This window comes from Oncorhynchus gorbuscha, linkage group LG08, assembly GCF_021184085.1.
Source record: "Oncorhynchus gorbuscha isolate QuinsamMale2020 ecotype Even-year linkage group LG08, OgorEven_v1.0, whole genome shotgun sequence".
NCBI classification, from domain to species: domain Eukaryota; kingdom Metazoa; phylum Chordata; class Actinopteri; order Salmoniformes; family Salmonidae; genus Oncorhynchus; species Oncorhynchus gorbuscha.
This window is the reverse complement of record NC_060180.1, coordinates 64,959,968-64,979,045: the sequence shown is the minus strand read 5'-3', so window position 1 is coordinate 64,979,045 and position 19,078 is coordinate 64,959,968. Positions and strand designations below refer to the sequence as shown.

At 43.0% G+C, this 19,078-nt stretch overlaps 2 protein-coding genes across 4 annotated transcripts in view; both read left to right on the top strand.

Moving 5' to 3' along the window:
- The first annotated feature begins 1,232 nt into the window (after positions 1-1,232).
- Positions 1,233-12,365, top strand: LOC124042005 (regulator of nonsense transcripts 1-like). 2 transcript variants are annotated; one of them, XM_046360261.1, is made up of 23 exons: positions 1,233-1,944; positions 2,498-2,634; positions 2,761-2,850; positions 3,009-3,176; positions 3,366-3,546; positions 3,875-4,036; positions 4,159-4,243; positions 4,513-4,611; positions 4,788-4,896; positions 5,005-5,164; positions 5,264-5,382; positions 5,593-5,757; positions 6,036-6,150; positions 6,261-6,404; positions 6,966-7,179; positions 7,866-7,983; positions 8,106-8,262; positions 8,539-8,681; positions 8,909-9,083; positions 9,260-9,341; positions 9,421-9,815; positions 9,907-10,026; positions 10,173-12,365. In XM_046360261.1, exons 1-22 carry the CDS (start codon positions 1,777-1,779, stop codon positions 10,021-10,023), a joined length of 3,303 nt encoding a protein of 1,100 aa, XP_046216217.1. In that variant the 5' UTR covers positions 1,233-1,776; the 3' UTR covers positions 10,024-10,026; positions 10,173-12,365. The 2 variants fall into 2 exon arrangements, with proteins under 2 accessions (XP_046216217.1, XP_046216216.1); XM_046360260.1 differs by having other exon boundaries at positions 1,515-1,944; positions 4,159-4,246.
- A 4,829-nt stretch (positions 12,366-17,194) lies between these two features.
- The window catches only part of LOC124042003 (homer protein homolog 3-like), a 34,114-nt gene continuing 32,230 nt past the window's right edge, over positions 17,195-19,078 (top strand). For both annotated transcript variants that reach the window (XM_046360257.1, XM_046360256.1), the window contains exons 1-2: positions 17,195-17,740; positions 18,091-18,139. In XM_046360257.1, coding sequence (XP_046216213.1) covers positions 18,117-18,139 — 23 coding nt within the window. In that variant the 5' untranslated portion in view covers positions 17,195-17,740; positions 18,091-18,116. The remainder of the gene's footprint in view (positions 17,741-18,090; positions 18,140-19,078) is intronic.

The following is a 19,078-nucleotide window of genomic DNA, read 5'->3' as shown; positions in this document are numbered from 1 at the left end:
ATAAATGATGCTGTAGATGAGAGAACCATTGGCTACGTTTTAAACTCATAAAAGACACACCCTAGTCCACTATCCTCACTTTATGCAATGCCCTTGGAGTAATCCCTGCGGCCATCTTGGTCGTCGGTCGAAATGATTAGCCAAAGCAAGGGAAGTTCGCAACGTAAATCCCTCAGCCCTCGTTTTTGATAAGATTTTGCGAGTGTACAATTATGTTCACTTCGGGGCTTGAAACGCCCCATAATTCAATTCGCGTCACGTAAAAGTAATTATGTTTTTGTTTGGATAGCTTTTTGGAAATTGTATAAATAAAACATGTTCCTTCTTCAGAAGTTCCAGCTAGGCAGGCTAACGTTAGTTAGCTAATTAATTTGATCGCTATCATACAGTAAGCGTATATTAATAACTATATAGTTAATATAAGTAGACATGCAACCATAATTGACTGTAGCGCATATAAAGCACCCACAAGCTACCGGGGGCTAAAAACACAATATTCGCGGTACGAACGAGTGACGAATTTCCGGGCAAGGGCAGTCCATTTAAAATTCCTTCCTCCCTTGCCCTACAAGTGTAAACTCGTCAGACGTCATGGTACGTCATCAGAAGTTTGAGGGGAGAGGGTGTGTCTTTTAAGTGTTTGGAATGCAGCCATCTTTGGATATTCAGTGCTTTTAAGCCACATCGTCCTGACAGCTGTATGACTGACTGACTGACTGCCTGCTTCTTTCTCACTATTTTAAATAGTTCCCTTTTTAGTTCCTTATTCCCCTCACAAATCACTCTCGCTTTGACATAATGGTCAACGTAGCGTGCCATTTATTTTACCATCTCTAGCCCCCCTCATCATGTGTTTAATATTTGTTGTGAAATTGTACAATATCCTTATATTGTATACTGTACAATATAAGGACACAAACATGTTTTTTTGATTAATGTACTTCAACCATGTGTTATTATCTCAGGTAATTTATTGCATATACAATCAATATTTGTAATGTGATGAATAATGATATGGACATTTTTATTTTGTCTTTGGTATCTGTATTCTCTACTTCAGAATATCGTCTAATGCTGTGATTAAACCACTTAAAGAAAAATTTAAGCCAATAAGCTTAAGCCATACCAAGTAAAATAACTATTGGTAAACCTGTAGTAAGTAGTATGTGCTCTTCTTCCTATGAATTCATCATGTACATCTATTGCAATTGGAAATCATTTGAATGTCATGTTACCTACATAATATTACCAGGAAAGGGTAAGCGGTTAAGACTGTTGTGTTATTAACCAAAAGGTTGCTGGTTTGATTCCCTCAGCCGACTAGGTTAAAACAATCTCAGTGTGCCCCTTGAGCAAGGCATTCAACCCTACAGTAACTGCTCCTGTAAATTGCTCTGGATAACAACATCTTCTAAATTACTGTACATGATAAACACATTCTGACTAGGCCTAATCAAGGATTGTGAAAAATATTCCCCTTTTGTGTAAACGTTATGCCATGGACACTTTGAATGTGGTTATGGCTAGAAGGGATCTAGCTTTTGTCAAATTTGACGACCTTTGATGTGCTCTTTGCATTTTGTGCTGTGTGCAAGGTGTTACGTCATTACTTCGAGTGGGAGTTGAGGCTCACGAGACGGTGTGTTCTCAGTTTATTCATGTGCTTAGGTATTTCGATATTTGTTTAAGTTTAATTTTGGCAGGGATATCTACACTTTGTTTAGTTAGCGATTGAATTTAAAATATCATTCTGAAATATCACTGTTGGTGGAGAAAATGAGTGTTGAGGCGTACGGGCCGAGCTCGCAGACTCTCACGTTCCTGGACACTGAGGAAGCGGAGTTGCTTGGAGCAGATACCCAGGGCTCGGAGTATGAGTTCACGGATTTTACCCTGCCGAGCCAGACTCAAACAGGCCAAACGCAGAGTCAGTTGGAAAATCAGGTTCGTGTAATTTTTGTTGCCTGTATGGTTTCAAACTAGCAAATAAAAACTCGCTAACAAGCTAAAGGGTACATACGGAACCTTGGAGATAGCTAGCCAGTGTGCTAACTATATTAGCACAGCTAGCACGCTGGTAGCTAGCTGTATAGTTACAAAGAAAACACATGCATCTGTCTCAGAGGCCACGTAGCTGGCTAACCAGTTAACTTAGCCAGCATGTTTACATATAATTTAACATGCTAGTATTAGCTAATTTGCTTATACGCGTTGTGGGATGGACACCAAGATTGTCAAGCAGCCTGTCTTGATAACGCCATGGCACTGAGTGTAGCATTCCTAAATTCATTATCTGCCCGCGTTACATAGCAGGCATGCTAGCTAACTGCTGTGAGCTTGCTACAAGTGCATTTAATAGCTAACTAACGTTAACGTTAGTTTACTAACTGTCTGTTGCACTTGTAGTTAAAACGTTATCTGTGGTGGTGTCCAATTCCAGGTTATTTACATTATTTTGCCAGCCGCTATTGAAATGAAATGTCCATGTTTTCTCCAGGTGAATGGGCCTGATGGAGTACAGCAGAATGGGGATGACCCTGTTGTGAAAGCAAGTCAACTTCTTGCAGAGTTGAACTTTGAAGAAGACGAGGAAGACAGCTATTATACTAAAGACCTCCCAGTCCATGCATGCAGGTAATGTTCAGTAATATCTTTTGATTGATCTTTTGGTGCTGTCTTGCAGAGTTCATAATAAATATTTGTTTTACTCCCTGTAAAGTTTTTACGGTTGTGACATTATCCTTGTTTTGCTTTCTCAAGTTACTGTGGCATTCACGATCCTGCTTGTGTGGTGTATTGCAACACCAGCAAGAAGTGGTTTTGCAATGGACGTGGCAATACATCTGGCAGGTAAGCTCCAAAGAACAACCAACTTATCTAAATGTAGTTGGCGTCTATGTGGAAGACTATACACACAAAGTAGAATGTGAGGCACATGAGTCCCAAAGGACATTTTATAAATGTCTATCAGAAATGTTGCTAAATCTGTTCATATTTTCCTCTCTCAGCCACATTGTGAACCACCTGGTCAGAGCCAAGTCCAAGGAGGTGACTCTGCACAAGGATGGTCCTTTGGGGGAGACGGTGCTGGAGTGCTACAACTGTGGCTGTCGCAACGTCTTCCTCCTGGGGTTCATCCCTGCCAAGGCAGACTCTGTGGTGGTACTGCTTTGCAGGTAAAGCCGGTCTATGGTGTTTACTAACCATTTTTTGCACCATTCTGTTTCACAATGATCAGATTTCCTATTTTTCTAAATGTTCTTGGCCCTTTTTGAATCCATAATCCAATAGCTCTTATCACTGAATCAAAGTGATTTAGTAGTGGAGTGCATTGATGGACGTATTGTTTGGTTTTGGTAATACAGGCAGCCATGTGCCAGTCAGAGCAGTCTGAAAGACATCAACTGGGACAGCTCCCAGTGGCAGCCGCTGATCCAGGACCGCTGCTTCCTGTCCTGGCTGGTTAAGATCCCCTCTGAGCAGGAGCAGCTGCGGGCCCGCCAGATCACTGCCCAGCAGATAAACAAGCTTGAGGAGCTCTGGAAGGTTCATAAACTACCTTATGGTCCTGTGTGGCTCAGTTGATAGAGCATGGTGCTAGCAACGCCATGGCTGTAGGTTCGATTCCCATGGGGGACCAGTACCGAAAAATATGAAAATATATGCACTCACTAATGTAAGTTGCTCTGGATAAGAGCGTCAGCTAAATTACATAAATGTAAATTTAGCGAGAGTTAACCCAGTGGTTTACTGTAGGCCAGTGGCCTTTTACTTTGGTCATGGAGAGCTACTGGCTTCTCTTATGAATTTTATTTCTCAAATAAAGTAAGCAGCGCTCTTTATCTGTGGCTGTTGTTTGACTGGGTGTCTTCAGGAAAACCCCACAGCCACTCTGGAGGACCTGGAGAAGCCCGGCGTGGACGAGGAGCCTCAGCACGTGTTGCTGCGCTACGAGGATGCCTACCAGTACCAGAACATCTTTGGCCCCCTGGTCAAACTGGAGGCTGACTACGATAAGAAACTCAAAGAGTCCCAGGTAAGTTCTACTGATTTCTGCTGGAGTTTTCAGGCTAGCTCCTCCTGCTTTTGGATGTCACGGTAAAGACCGTTTGGTTTTAGATGGTTAATTAATTGCCATCTCGTCTGTTTGTTTCCCAGACCCAAGACAATATTACTGTCAGGTGGGACTTGGGACTCAATAAAAAGCGGATTGCTTATTTCAGCCTTCCCAAGACGGACTCAGGTGGTAATTCATTTTTTGTTCATCAACGTCAGTGTTCACGAGTGTTCCATCTCCATTCCATTCCGGCCACGACCTCCCTCACGTTCTCACTGATGAGCATGCCGGAGTGTCTTCTAGTCTTGAGTCTGTATGCATGTGTGTGTGTGTGTTTACGATTCTATGTTTGTATGACTAATGTCCTAAAGTCTATGGATTCTAAATTGTGCTTTTCATCAGCCAATTCCCTTGTCCTTGCTGTCCTTTTTCTACTATTCACTGTATTTCTGAAGACATGCGCCTGATGCAGGGAGATGAGATTTGCCTGAGGTACAAGGGAGACCTTGCCCCACTCTGGAAAGGCATTGGACATGTCATCAAAGTCCCAGACAGTATCCTTTGTTAAAAATCATTATGCTCTTATGTAACCTTTGACTCTTCGTTACTCATTTGATTCAAATTCAAAAATTAGTTTGGGAATGATTGTCTCTCTGACCACATTGATAGCATTAGTCTCTGGAAGGAATAGGTGTTATGTAGCGTGTAGTCCTTAATCCTGTGACAATAGACTATGGCGATGAGATAGCCATCGAGCTGAGGAGCAGTGCTGGGGCCCCCGTGGAAGTACCACACAACTTCCAGGTTGATTTTGTGTGGAAATCCACCTCCTTTGACCGGTAGGAACCTCCTGACACCAATCCATATGAAACGCAACAAATGGATTGAGCTAGGCTTGCTTTTGGCAATGGACTTAATATTACACACTGTTTCAAACTTTCCTCCAGGATGCAAAGTGCCCTGAAGACCTTTGCCGTGGACGAGACCTCTGTGTCCGGGTACATCTACCACAAGCTGCTGGGTCACGAGGTGGAGGATGTGGTCATCAAGTGTCAGCTGCCCAAACGCTTCACCGCCCAGGGCCTGCCTGACCTCAACCACTCACAGGTGGGTGTTACGATATGCAGAAGTTATGAGTAGATTTGAGTTATCCCTTCTAAAACGATATTTGCTGACAGTTTGGCATTTTAAAATGTCATCACATAGGTATATGCTGTGAAGACTGTGCTGCAGCGTCCTCTCAGTCTCATCCAGGGGCCCCCTGGCACGGGGAAAACTGTCACCTCTGCCACTGTAGTGTACCACCTGGCCAGACAGGGCAACGGGTAAGATGTGTTCACTTAATATATACAGTACTTAACCATATACAGTACTTATAAGTAAATAACTTTCACTATAAGAGTAACTACTCTTATAGTCTATCTAGTCTTGGCAGAGATCATCATTGCAAAATATATATTTTTTCTAAATTGACCAACCTAAAGGTTTTATAAGCGCTCTTGTCCATCCCTAACACCAGTTGTGTGTGTCCTCAGGCCTGTGCTGGTGTGTGCTCCCAGTAACATTGCGGTGGACCAGCTGACTGAGAAGATCCACATGTCAGGTCTGAAGGTGGTGAGGCTGTCTGCCAAGAGCAGAGAGGCCATCGACTCCCCTGTGTCCTTCCTGGCTCTGCACAACCAGATCCGCAACATGGACAGGTAACCTGGGACTGCTATCGAGAGAGGAATATGGTGTCTTCATCTTATCAGGTGTCCTGCTAACTCGAGACAAAGGATCGATTCCACTTTTATTTTATTTTATTTGACTAGGCAAGTCAGTTAAGAACAAATTCTTATTTACAATGACAGCCTACCGAGGAACAGTGGGTTAACTGCCTTGTTCAGGGGCAAAACGACAGAACCTTGTCAGCTCTGGGATTCTCCACACTAAAGAGTACTGGTTTCTCAGTTTGTATTTTTGTTGTATCTGTATGCAGTATACCAGAGCTTCAGAAGCTCCAGCAGCTGAAGGACGAGACTGGGGAGCTGTCCTCCTCAGACGAGAAGCGCTACAGAGCCCTGAAACGCACCGCAGAGAGGGAACTACTTATGGTAACACCTGCTCCTTTTCCACACACTCCCTTAAAGTCCTAAAATGGCATAATTCCACTACTCCCTGCGGTTGATTATCACTGACTACGTCTCCCATCTCTGTTCCACAGAATGCTGATGTGATCTGCTGTACCTGTGTGGGGGCAGGAGACCCCCGCCTGGCCAAGATGCAGTTCCGCTCCATCCTCATTGACGAGAGCACCCAGGCCACTGAGCCAGAGTGTATGGTGCCTGTCATACTGGGGGCCAAGCAGGTATGTCTCAGGGCAATCTCTACGATAAATTATGTCTAGTCAGTTAGCTCCATGACAGGTCCCAACTTCTCTCTCTTTCTTATACAGAATGTTTCTCAAAGGTTGTTGCTGAGGAAAAACTGCAGTTACATTTATCACCTTTCTCCAGATGTTTGTGCTTGGTTGAATTTAACACTGAGATGGGCACTACTTTCTCTGAGTTGTGATATTTTTTTTATTTCACCTTTATTTAACCAGGTAGGCTAGTTGAGAACAAGTTCTCATTTGCAACTGCGACCTGGCCAAGATAAAGCAAAGCAGTTGGACACATACAACACAGAGTTACACATGGAATAAACAAACATACAGTAGGAAAATCTATATTGAGCATGTGCAAATGAGGTAGGATAAGAGAGGTAAGGCAATAAATAGGTCATGGTGGCAAAGTAATTACAATATAGGAAATAAACACATGCAAATGCTATGCCCAATACTAGTTCCTACACCACACAACAATGGATTTGAATTGGAATAGCATTTCTATTTGTACTAAATCTATGATTTCTCTCTGTTTCTCTCTAGCTGATCCTGGTGGGAGACCACTGCCAGCTGGGTCCAGTAGTGATGTGTAAGAAGGCTGCCAAGGCGGGCCTGTCCCAGTCCCTGTTTGAGCGTCTCGTGGTGCTGGGCATCAGGCCTATCCGTCTGCAGGTGCAGTACCGTATGCACCCGGCCCTCAGCGCTTTCCCCTCCAACATCTTCTACGAGGGCTCCCTGCAGAACGGAGTCACTGCAGGTAAGTTTGTGAGGAATGGAACTGGGCCAGTGTGTACACGGGTTGGTTGTTTAGCAACAAAACCGTGGCGCAGAACAAACTGGGTTGGCATAGACTGTTGTAAACTATATTTAGTCTCCAAATGTTTATTGAAAACGTAAATGCATTTGCACAATGAGCACTTGTCTCTCAAATACATTGTTACAGTTGCTGGTTAGCTAACTAGTGAACCATACTAGCATAGACATGACATGAGTCAAGACATGGTATCGATAACAAGATACAACGAGCTGACACGGGCCAACTATGATTTCTCAAATGGCAAGCTATCTAACTGTTCAAAATCGCAACACTGCCTACGCGCATCGTTTTTGGATGTTGTCAGCCATCCCGTCTATAGAATTCTCGTAAATACAGGTGAGGGTTAGCTTGTCCTCCTGATGTGCTTGTCCAGCAAGAGGGGAATGGGCTCCCTGTTGTCTACAAACTGGTTGGGTAGTTTAGATCATGTCTCAAAGGAACAAGAAAACAGAACAATCGTGAATTGCCTTACAACAGCCATATTTACTCAGCTTGCACCAGATGTAAAACACCCATATAAAAAGGTAATACACGACATTGGCTTAATTTACACTTAAATCTGGATTCACCTAAATGTACATTTTATTAACTCCTTTTCTTGACCCATTTTTATTTGACTTACACAGCTGACCGCATCAAGAAAGGCTTTGACTTCCAGTGGCCACAACCAGACAAGCCCATGTTCTTCTACGTGACCCTGGGCCAGGAAGAAATTGCAAGCTCTGGAACCTCCTATCTTAACAGGTATTTGACAAACTGAGGCATTTGTCATTCCAGTGCTTCCGTACACTGACCATTTATGACTCCAGTCATAAAAAGGCTATGTTTTGTGAATAAGGTTTTCTTCACTCTCTGCCGCTGTACAGAACTGAGGCTTCCAACGTGGAGAAGATCACCACCAGGCTGCTTAAGGCCGGGGCCAAGCCTGACCAGATAGGCATCATCACCCCCTACGAGGGCCAGAGGTCCTACCTGGTGCAGTACATGCAGTTCAGTGGCTCCCTCCACACCAAGCTCTACCAGGTACAAAACACAGGCTTGGCTCTACAATATGTGACCAATCTTGTCCGCTGCAGCACTCCAGTCTGTCAGTCATATTCTCACTATAATGTAGCAGGTTTGAAATATAGTTATAGCTTGAAATGGGAGTGCATAAATCTAAATAAATCAGTTTACATTGGTTTAGTAATGTGCTCATTCATCCAGTTTGGCCTTCACTTAAAACATTCAAATGGATGGTGGAATGGTGCGTCTATGTTGGCTTATCTAATTGCTTTCCGGTCTCTTGGCTGTCTTCAGGAGGTGGAGATAGCCAGCGTTGATGCGTTCCAGGGCAGAGAGAAGGACTTCATCATCCTGTCCTGTGTCAGAGCCAACGAGCACCAGGGCATTGGCTTCCTCAACGACCCACGCCGTCTCAACGTGGCTCTCACCAGGGCCAGGTAAAAAACACATGGACCATTCTCTCTGTCTCCTGATGGTCAACAGATAACAAGTTTTGCAAGACTTTTTAAATATTTGTATTTGGGATTATGTCAACAATTTCTAAATCCTCAGAGCAAAATGTCATTACCACACTGCAAAGAGAAATTATTTACATAATATTATTTTCTATATCTGTGAAGGAAGTGTTTGAAAGGAACTATGTCCTATTTGTGTGTGTGTATAGGTATGGGGTTATCATCGTGGGCAACCCCAAGGCCCTGTCCAAGCAGCCTCTGTGGAACCACCTGCTCAACTACTATAAGGAGCAGAAGGTTCTGGTGGAGGGACCCCTCAACAACCTGAGGGAGAGCCTCATGCAGTTCAGCAAGCCCCGCAAACTGGTCAACGCCATCAACCCTGTGAGTCGTCCTCCCCCTAAATCCACGTGTGTTGGATTATGTACAACTTTATGTAGTGCGTGGTGTTTACTTTCATGATATTACTTTGCCAGTAGACCATTTAAAAAATATGTGCATAGGCTACTGTGTGTGTGTTAGACTTACTGAAATGTTTGTTTCATGTGTGGGTTCTTCAGGGGGGCCGTTTCATGAGCACAGCCATGTATGATGCAAGGGAGGCTCTTATTCCTGGATCTGTGTATGACCGTAGCAGCACTGGTGAGAGACTATGTCAAACTGTAAACTTGTGTCTCTTTACCTGTTTTGCCGTTGTTCAATATGTTTTCTTTTCTTCTAGGACGTTCATCCAACATGTACTTCCAGACCCACGACCAGATCGGCATGATTGGTCCGGGCCCCATGGCCTCCATGAACATTCCCTTCAACCTGGTCATGCCCCCCATGCCACCGCCAGGCTACCTGGGCCAGGTCCACTGCCCGCCAGCAGGCCGTGGTGGAGGTATGAAGGGTAGGGCGGGCGGCGGAGGGGTGCGAGGTGGGCGCCAGCGGAGCCGTGGCATGGGGAACCACGGCGGGGGCAGCGGGCAGCACGGCCTCATGAGTGGCAGCCAGGCCAGCCAGGACCTGGGTTCCCAGCCCTTCTCCCAGGGACCCCTCACACAAGGCTACATCACCATGAGCCAGCCTTCCCAGATGAGCCAGCCTGGCCTCTCCCAGCCTGAACTCTCTCAGGTAAAGCAGAAGAACGTTTACATTTGTTTCTCATAGCAGATGTTCTTGCTCTGGCAGGCTAAAAGCTTCTCCTTTGTTGTTTTTCTTACAGGACAGCTACCTTGGCGATGAGTTCAAGTCCCAGATTGACGTGGCCCTCTCCCAAGACTCCACCTACCAAGGGGAAAGAGCTTATCAACATGGTGTGACTGGACTGTCCCAGTACTAGAGTGTAAGTAACTTTTTGCTCTATATTCTATGAGCTAAGCCAACTGTTGCTGTAGTAATATCAGGTGGAGTAAATAGGATACCAGAAGCTGTTTTATATCTCGTCTTTGTCAGGGTATAAAAGTAATCTTTGTTTTATTTGACTCTTAGGTTGTGGGAAAAGGAGCTAGGCCTGTGCTGAGCTTAGTTCGTCGCCATTTTAATCTGGGTAATATCAAAAAAAGAACATATGGATACCCGTTTTCCACTGCTACAACTGAAGCACCACTGTGTGAAAGCAACAGGAGAGAGACCGAGAGAAACCAACCAATCACAAGAGTGAGAGCAAAATGGGGGTAGAGCTGGACAAGACAAGAGCGAGGAGGAGGGAGAGAGAAGGCGCTGCTCGCACACAGAGGAGAAGCAGCATACGTTGGGGTAGCAGCGTCGGAGCGACAAGCCCTTTGATGATGAGTCGAGGGGTGAAAGGTCATAGATCCTCAATGGGGTCACAGGAGTCACATCCCTACCACCTCTTCTCCCCCAGGGACCACAAGTTAGTTGGCTGAGGACATTGTTCTCGGAGCAGAGAGACTGAGAAGAGTTCTCACACAACCCTCCAACCTCACTCTACAAAACCGTCTCCTGCCAGCTAGAGGGGAAAAAGGGGACGAAACTCTTGAAGCAGTCAGTCGATTTGGGAAAATTTCTAACCTCAAAGTTGATCCGTGCTCATGCTCTGCATTTGAACATGTTTGAGCGAGAGGCGAGAGGTTTTGGGCAGACCAAGAATGGTCTTGTTGAACGTCTCAACCGGAATCAAATGGTGCAGGAGTCGGAAGAATACTGACCATTCATCTTTTTCAACTTTGAGTTGGAAAGTTTTCTACATGAGGTCTGTTGTTGCAGAGGTTTTGAAAGCTGGTGAATTTCACTGGCTTTCCGCTCTGGTCTTTCTGAAGGATAAGTGGTGGAATGGCTCTTGAAACAATTAAAGGAAACATTATTGTCTCGAGATCTGAAGTGGTGGACTTGAAAGATCTGTAGTTTGCGAGACAGGTTTTAGTTTTTTTCTTAAGTCTATCTGTAGTACAAAAAGGAGAGTAAAAAGAATACCATAAGCAACTTATTGTAATCAAAAAAGCAGGCATCACTTGCTCTTTAAATAACCTCCAAATTATTACTTTAAAATTAGTCGCAGCTTCACAGACATGAAATTCCACAAAGAAAGCACTTGTAGAATGCACATATCATTTGCATGGCTAATTCATTAATCCACATTAAGCAGAGAAGTTATCCCTAGAGACCCAAGTTTAAACATGAAATTATGTATTAAATCAGGTTTTACTTTGTTGATCAACAACTCATAAGAGGTGTTGCAAGGGAACAAGAATTTATGTTCAGAGAGGTTATAGTAATGAAGTGTGTGAATACTACTGGGATAAGACTGCAGTAATTCACAAGTGGAAGTCTGGACTTGACTACTGAGGAAGGTTAGAAGCCTCTGGCAACTGCTAATTGTAGGTATTCAGTACTGGCTGTCATTGGCCCATGTGAAAATGAAGGTTATGAACTCACTTAAAAATATAAATATATAATTTCTGACCATACCTTGATGAGTTTGTTGACCGAAGGGAGGCATTTCTGTCAGTATGTGGCAGAGGATGAGAACAAATATTTGTATATTGGTGTTGTAGACACAGTAGGTACTTTTATATTTAGTGCCCATGAAAGGTTATGGTGTAGATTTGTGTAGCCCCCACCACAGATCTAGTCTCAAACCTGACTCTAGGCAAACCAGTGGGTGCGTTCCTTTGCTGATGCAGGCCAGATCGTTATAGATATCTATAGATAGCAATCTGGTCCCTGACGACATAGTCGAGGACGTGCCATGCAACCAATGGTTGATGCATGCAATGTCTGAGCAGGGGAACATGACTAGGGTCTGGTTTCAATGCTCGTGTTCCCCTGGTCAGACATTGCACGTATCAATCAGTGGTTGCGTGCCCTGTCATCAACTATGTCATTAACTGACAGATTGCTATGACATATGTGGTTAGCTGATACTTTAAATGCCATCAACGCCTGGGCACAGGAACGCCCCCAATGATGGACTCTTTTAGCATAGAGGAACTGTCACTACCTACACTATATTTCCAGCAGTATGTGGACACCGATTCAAATGAGTGGATTTGGCTATTTCAGACCCATATGTTACTGATGGGTATATACAATCGAGTACACAGCCATGCAATCTCCATAGACAAACATTGACAATAGAATGACCTTACTGAAATGCTAAGTGACTTTCAATGTGGCACTGTCATAGGATGCCACCTTTCCAACAATTCAGTTTGTCAAATTCCTGCCCTGCTAGAGCTACCCCAGTCAATTGTAAGTGCTGTTATTGTGAAGTGGAAACGTCTAGGAGCAACAACGGCTCAGCCGCAAAGTGGTAGGCCAGACAAGCTCATAGAACGGGACCGCTGAGTGCTGAAGGGCGTAGCTTGTAAAATTAGTCTGTCCTCGGTTGCAACACATAGTTCCAAACTACCCCTGGAAGCAACATCAGCGCAAGAACTGTTCGGCGGGAGCTTAATGAAATGAGTTTCCATGGCCGAGCAACCGCTCACAAGCCTAAGATCACCATGCGCAATGCCAAGCGTTGGCTGGAGTGGTGTAAAGCTCGCCGTCATTGGACTCTGGAGTAGTGGAAATGCGTTCTCTGGAATGATGAATCATGCTTCACCATCTGGCAGTCCAACGGAAGAATCTGGGTTTGGCGAATGCCAGGAGAATGCTACCTGCCCCAATGCATAGTGCCAACCGTAAAGTTTGGTAGAGGAAAAATAATGGTTGGGCTGTTTTTCATGGTTTCGACTAGGCCCCTTAGTTCCAGTGAAGGGAAATCTTAATGTTAAGGCATACAATGACATTCTAGATGATTCTGGACTTCCAACTTCGTGGCAACAGCATGACAATTCCCCCGTGCACAAAGCGAGGTCCATTCAGAAATAGTTTGTCGATCAGTGTGAAAGAACTTTACTGGCCTGCACAGAGGCCTGACCTCAACCCCATCGAACACCTTTGGGATGAATTGGAACGCCAACTGCGAGCCAGGCCTAAACGCCCAACATCAGTGCCGGACCTCACTATGCTATTGTGGCTGAATGGAAGCAAGTCCCCACCCGCAGTAATGTTCCAAGGAAACCTTTCCAGAAGAGAGTAGGCTGTTATAGCAGCAAAGGGGGGGACCAACTCCATATTAATGCCCATGATTTTGGAATGATGAGCATGTGTCCACATACTTTTGATAATGTAGTGTAAGGTAAAATAAATATTTTCCAGGGACTCCCAACAAACAATGAGGCAGACATGCCAGAACGTTGCGATTCTAAACTAATGTTTGTAGGCCAAACTTTTGCAGGGGTTTTATTGAAGGTAGTTTATGCAAACTAGCCACTTGCTAAATGCACTGATTAAAAATAACTTCTGTGATCTCTAGCTACTTTTTTGTATTTTATATAAGCGGATAAAGTAGTGACGTAGTTCCATTATGCCAAGAGTCCATACCTTAAACCAGACCCTAGTCACTGTTTTGCCTTGGATTGTGTTTTCAAGCCTACCACACACCCCCACCCACCCCGTTGGAGAAGAAAAAATGTATTTGGTAGATTGCAAGAACCATTTTTTCCGGTTGAAGTTGAAATTTTACTTTCCCCTTTTGAATGTCCTTTTAATTTAATAATTACCAATACATAAATCTTCAAACATGTAGTAGACCTACCCTGTCACATGGAGAATCATTGATGCACAGTGCCTTCAGAAAGTATTCAAACCTCTTATTCCATTTTGTTGTATTTCTATTGTATTTATTTAGGATCCCCATCAGTTCCTGCCAAGGGAGAGGCTATTCTTCCTGGGGTCCAGAAACATTAAGGCAGTAATATACAATTTAAAATATTACATACAATTTCATAACACTTTTCACAACACATTGTGTGCCCTCAGGCCACTACTCTACTACCATATATGTACAATACAACATCCATGTGTACAGTCCCCACTGTTCCATAAGGTGTATTTTTCTGTTTTTTAAAATCTGATTCTACTGCTTGCATCAGTTACCTGATGTGGAATAGAGTTCCATGTAGTCATGGCTCTATGTAGTACTGTTGTGGTCTGTTCTGGATTTTGGGATTGTGAAGAGACCTCTGGTTGCATGTCTTGTGGGATATGCATTGGTGTGCATTCAGCATGTCAATACTTCTTACAAAAACAAATTGTGATTTAGTCAATCTTTCCAACTGCATGAGAGATTGACATGCATATTATTGTTAGCTCTCTGTGTACATTTAAGGGCCACCCATGCTGCACTGTTCAGAGACAATTGTAAATCATTCTTTGTGGCACCTGACCACACGACTTGACAGTAGTCCAGGTGAGACACAACTAGGGTCTGTAGGACCTGCCTTGTTGATAGTTAAGAAGACAGACCTCTCCCCATCTTAGGTACCGTTGCATCAACATGTTTTGACCATGACAGTTTACAATCCAGGGTTACTCCAAGCAGTTTAGTCTCCTCAACTTGCTAAAATTCCACATTATTCATTACAAGATTTAGTTGATGTTTAGTGTCCCAAATACAATGTTTTTAGTTTTAGAAATATTTAGGACTAACTTGAATTGTACAATATTTGTACATTACTTTTAAAATTCTCAACCTCTAGCAATGATCAACAACCAACTTGACAGACAGCCATTTTCAAGTCTTGTCATAGATTGTTAAGCTGATTTAAAGTCAAACATTCAATGTCATCTTGGTAAACAATCCCCAGTGTATATTTGGCCTTGTATTTTAGGTTATTGTCCTGCTGAAAGGTGAATTAGTCTCCCAGTGTCTGTTGGAAAGAAGACTGAACCAGGTTTTCCTCTTTGATTTAGTATGTTCTTAACTATATTGTAAATTATCCCCCCCAAAACTTCCCTAATCTTTGCTGATGACAAGCATACCCATAACATAATGCAGCCACCACCATGCTTGAACATATGGAGAGTGGTACTCAGTAATGTGTTGTATTGGATTTGCCCCAAACACAACGCTTTGTATTCGGGACAAAGTTAATTTCTTTAACACACTTTTTTAACACACTTTAGTGCCTTATTGCAAACAGGATGCATGTTTTGTGATATTTTTAATTCTGTCCAGGTATATAAAAAAAATCACTGTCATTTAGGTTAGTATTGTGTGTAACTACAATGTTGAACTGAGGATGGATTTCACAGCCATTAAACTCTTAACTGTTTTAAAGTCACCATTGGTCTCACGTTGAAATCCCTGAATGGTTTCCTTCCTCTCCGGCATCTGAGTTCGGAAGGTCGCCTGCATCTTTGTAGTGACTGGGTGTATTGATACACCATCCAAAGCGTGTAATTATTAACTTCACCATGCTCAAAGGGATATTCTATTTCTGCTCATTTAATTTTTTGACCCATCTACCAATAGTTGCCCTTCTTTGTGAGGCATTGGAAAACCTCCCCTGGTCTTTATGGTTGAATCTGCGCTTGAAATTCACTGCTCGACTGAGAGCCCTTACAATGATCTGTATGTGTGGGGTACAGAGATGATAAACACTATTATTGCACAGTGATTTTTACTCCTGAACTTATTTAGTCTTGCCATAAAAAGGGGCTGAATACTTATTTACTCAAGACATTTCAGCTTTTCATTTTTTATTATTTTGTATTTAAAAAATTTAAGTAAATCCACTTTGATATTATGGGGAATTGTATGTAAGCCAGTGGCACAATCTCAATTTTAATATATTTTCGATTCAGGCTCTAACAACAAAATGTGGAAAAAGGTAAGCAGTGTGATTACTTTCTGAAGGCACTGTAATTTGTATCATTGATGGTCAAATTTATCACGTGTAAAAGTAGTATTTTGTGACAATCCTACATGTCACTTCCCTGCTGTGTTGAGTTTTAGGTCTGAAATCTTTCATTCTGTAATTCTGAATTGTATGTAACCATCCCTCATGATTCATTACGGTACCCTCCATTCCATGTGTGATAGTGTCATCTGACCATTTTTATGTCATTTTGCTGAGTCGTGTTCGGCTATGATTTTCAGAAGTCATTGTCATATGCTAATGTGGTTAAACATTTTCTGTTATGAACACCTGTGGAAAGACATTTTAAGATGTGTTTGTACCTATCTATATCTTCTAGACATGAACCACATCCCTCCAAATACCTTTTGAAAATGTGTTATTTCTGACAGCGTTCCCTATTTGACAACCTGTGCATGTGCTGTTCGATACTACACCTCAATTATCAGGTTTCATCACTAAACATTCATGTATCTTTATGAAATTAACCTATTGTTGAAAAAGGGGAACTCCTGAAAAGAAAATAAACTGCTGCTGCAATACAACTAAATGGTTAGGGTATGAAATGAGTTCAAGTAGATTAAATATTGGTCCACTACAAATGGTAACTGATCTTTGCTCATCTTCAAATATCGTTCAAACAAAACACCACTCTTGAGTGTCTCATGGGTTACAGGGATTTTGGAATGCCAAGAACCTTCAATTAGGACACAGAATAGTCTAGATTTGTCCTCTTTCTCCCCCCATAGCTGGTGTCATCCTAGTATCACTTATTTCATTATTTGCTTCTGCAGGGTTTTACTTTGGAGTGAAGTGATGTTTCTTTCTTCTTGGAAATTGCTTGATTATGATTATCTAGTTATTTGGTCATTTGTTATACTCTCACTGAAATGTCATCCTTGTAACATCTTTGAAAAAAATAAAGGTATCTTTTCACTCATTTTAAGTGATGGACAATTGAACTTGTTTTTGATAAATGACAGGAATGATGATTAACTCGACTACTAGCACTGAGCTCATAGACTTCACATCTGGGCTAGGCGGCCCTAATCTCATGTTTACATGGGGCTGCAGTATTGTGTCCTTGTGAGCCCAATGAATTTGTTTTAATGTGAGGTATGTGAAAATTAAATAAAGGTTAGTTAGTGTTTATTACGCCTAATCTATGTGCTAATGGTCAACCGTGAAGTAGACTCTAAACTACTGTAGTGAGTTTTGTCGGTGTTAGATTGAACGTAATTTGACCCACTACCAAACGGTAACCAGCAGGTGGTGGTGTATGTAGACGGGTTGAAACCCCAACTGTAGCAAATTGTAGCCATAGAGCGCTGCACCGCGCGCAGCTGGTGTTGTCTGGATATGAAATGTAACCAATAAAAAAAGTATCTCATGCCAAGCGATACTTGGTAACCAGTGTAGAAGACTGCACGCTTTTCACTCACATATTGCACCTTCAAGAGGAATACAACCTGAGCGTCGCGAGGAACTGCCTTACAACAAGGTTACTGAAGTGCATTCAGAAAGAAAAACTGAGAAATCTACACACGATGGACTGCCGGACTGTGGCTAATGATACACATTGCTCCAGTTTCGTGGTGGCATCGATGTCCGACTTCGTGGCAAGCTTTTTCAAGTGAACGGACAGAGCGCATATAATTTTATTGACAGCGAATGTCCACAGTATTCATAGCCAATTCTTGCCCTTTGCAGTGCAATTCCGGTGGTATACGGAAGCATCCCTATACTGACACAAATAAGAGGAAGGATTACAGCTCCAGTGTTCAACATAAAGGAGCCCACATTGCAGGTCGACCAATAGATCTTATTCATCTTTTACAACGAAATGGGGTGAGTGTCTCGAGTAACTCCATTCAACTCTCACTGACTCATTGCATTGGACGCTGGTAAATGACTGTTGCTATGAGAGAGAAAAGTTGAGGCTATTATTCTGCAGTCAGTCGGGACCATATCTCAAAAGGTCGGGACAATGCTTTTTAATATTGGGGTACCTTGTTCTTGAGGTAGGGTACCTATACATTTCTAATGATACATTGAAAAGCAGCGACGGCACCCTGAACACTTGGATCTATCATAATTGTTATTTTCTAGTCCAGTTGTGTATTAATTTTAGAACATTTTTTCGTATGAAAACATCTTGATGTATGCAGTCAGTGTGTTCTGATTTCTTTCTTCCATAGAAAGGGTACCTCTGCTGCCTTATAAGATGTATCCTCAACATCGAGAAAGGTGAGTTGCTGTTATATTACACCCTGAGCGCCTACTCAATAGCCCCTTCTGTCTGTGTCCTTGTTTCAGTTGTAGCATATTGACCCTGAGAGCCTACTCAATAGCCCCTTCTGTCTGTGTCCTTGTTTCAGTTGTAGCATATTGACCCTGAGCACCTACTCAATAGCCCCTTCTGTCTGTGTCCTTGTTTCAGTTGTAGCATATTGACCCTGAGCACCTACTCAATAGCCCCTTCTGTCTGTGTCCTTGTTTCAGTTGTAGCATATTGACCCTGAGAGCCTACTCAATAGCCCCTTCTGTCTGTGTCCTTGTTTCAGTTGTAGCATATTGACCCTGAGCACCTACTCAATAGCCCCTTCTGTCTGTGTCCTTGTTTCAGTTGTAGCATATTGACCCAGAGCATCTACTTAATAGCCACTTCTGTCTGTGTCCTTGTTTCAGTTGTAGCATATTGACCCTGAGCACCTACTCAATAGCCCCTTCTGTCTGTGTCCTTGTTTCAGTTGTAGCATATTGACCCTGAGCACCTACTCAATAGCCCCTTCTGTCTGTGTCCTTGTTTCAGTTGTAGCATATTGACCCTGAGCACCTACTCAATAGCCACTTCTGTCTGTGTCCTTGTTTCAGTTGTAGCATATTGACCCTGAGCGCCTACTCAATAGCCCCTTCTGTCTGTGTCCTTGTTTCAGTTGTAGCATATTGACCCTGAGCGCCTACTCAATAGCCCCTTCTGTCTGTGTCCTTGTTTCAGTTGTAGCATATTGACCCAGAGCATCTACTTAATAGCCCCTTCTGTCTGTGTCCTTGTTTCAGTTGAGGCATATTGACTACATAGTACAAATTAAGAGATCCATCCCAACATTTGACAGTTGGCAGTAAAGATCTTTGTGTAATGACCTTGGGATGCAAACAGGACCTCTTCTTTTACAGGACAAGAGA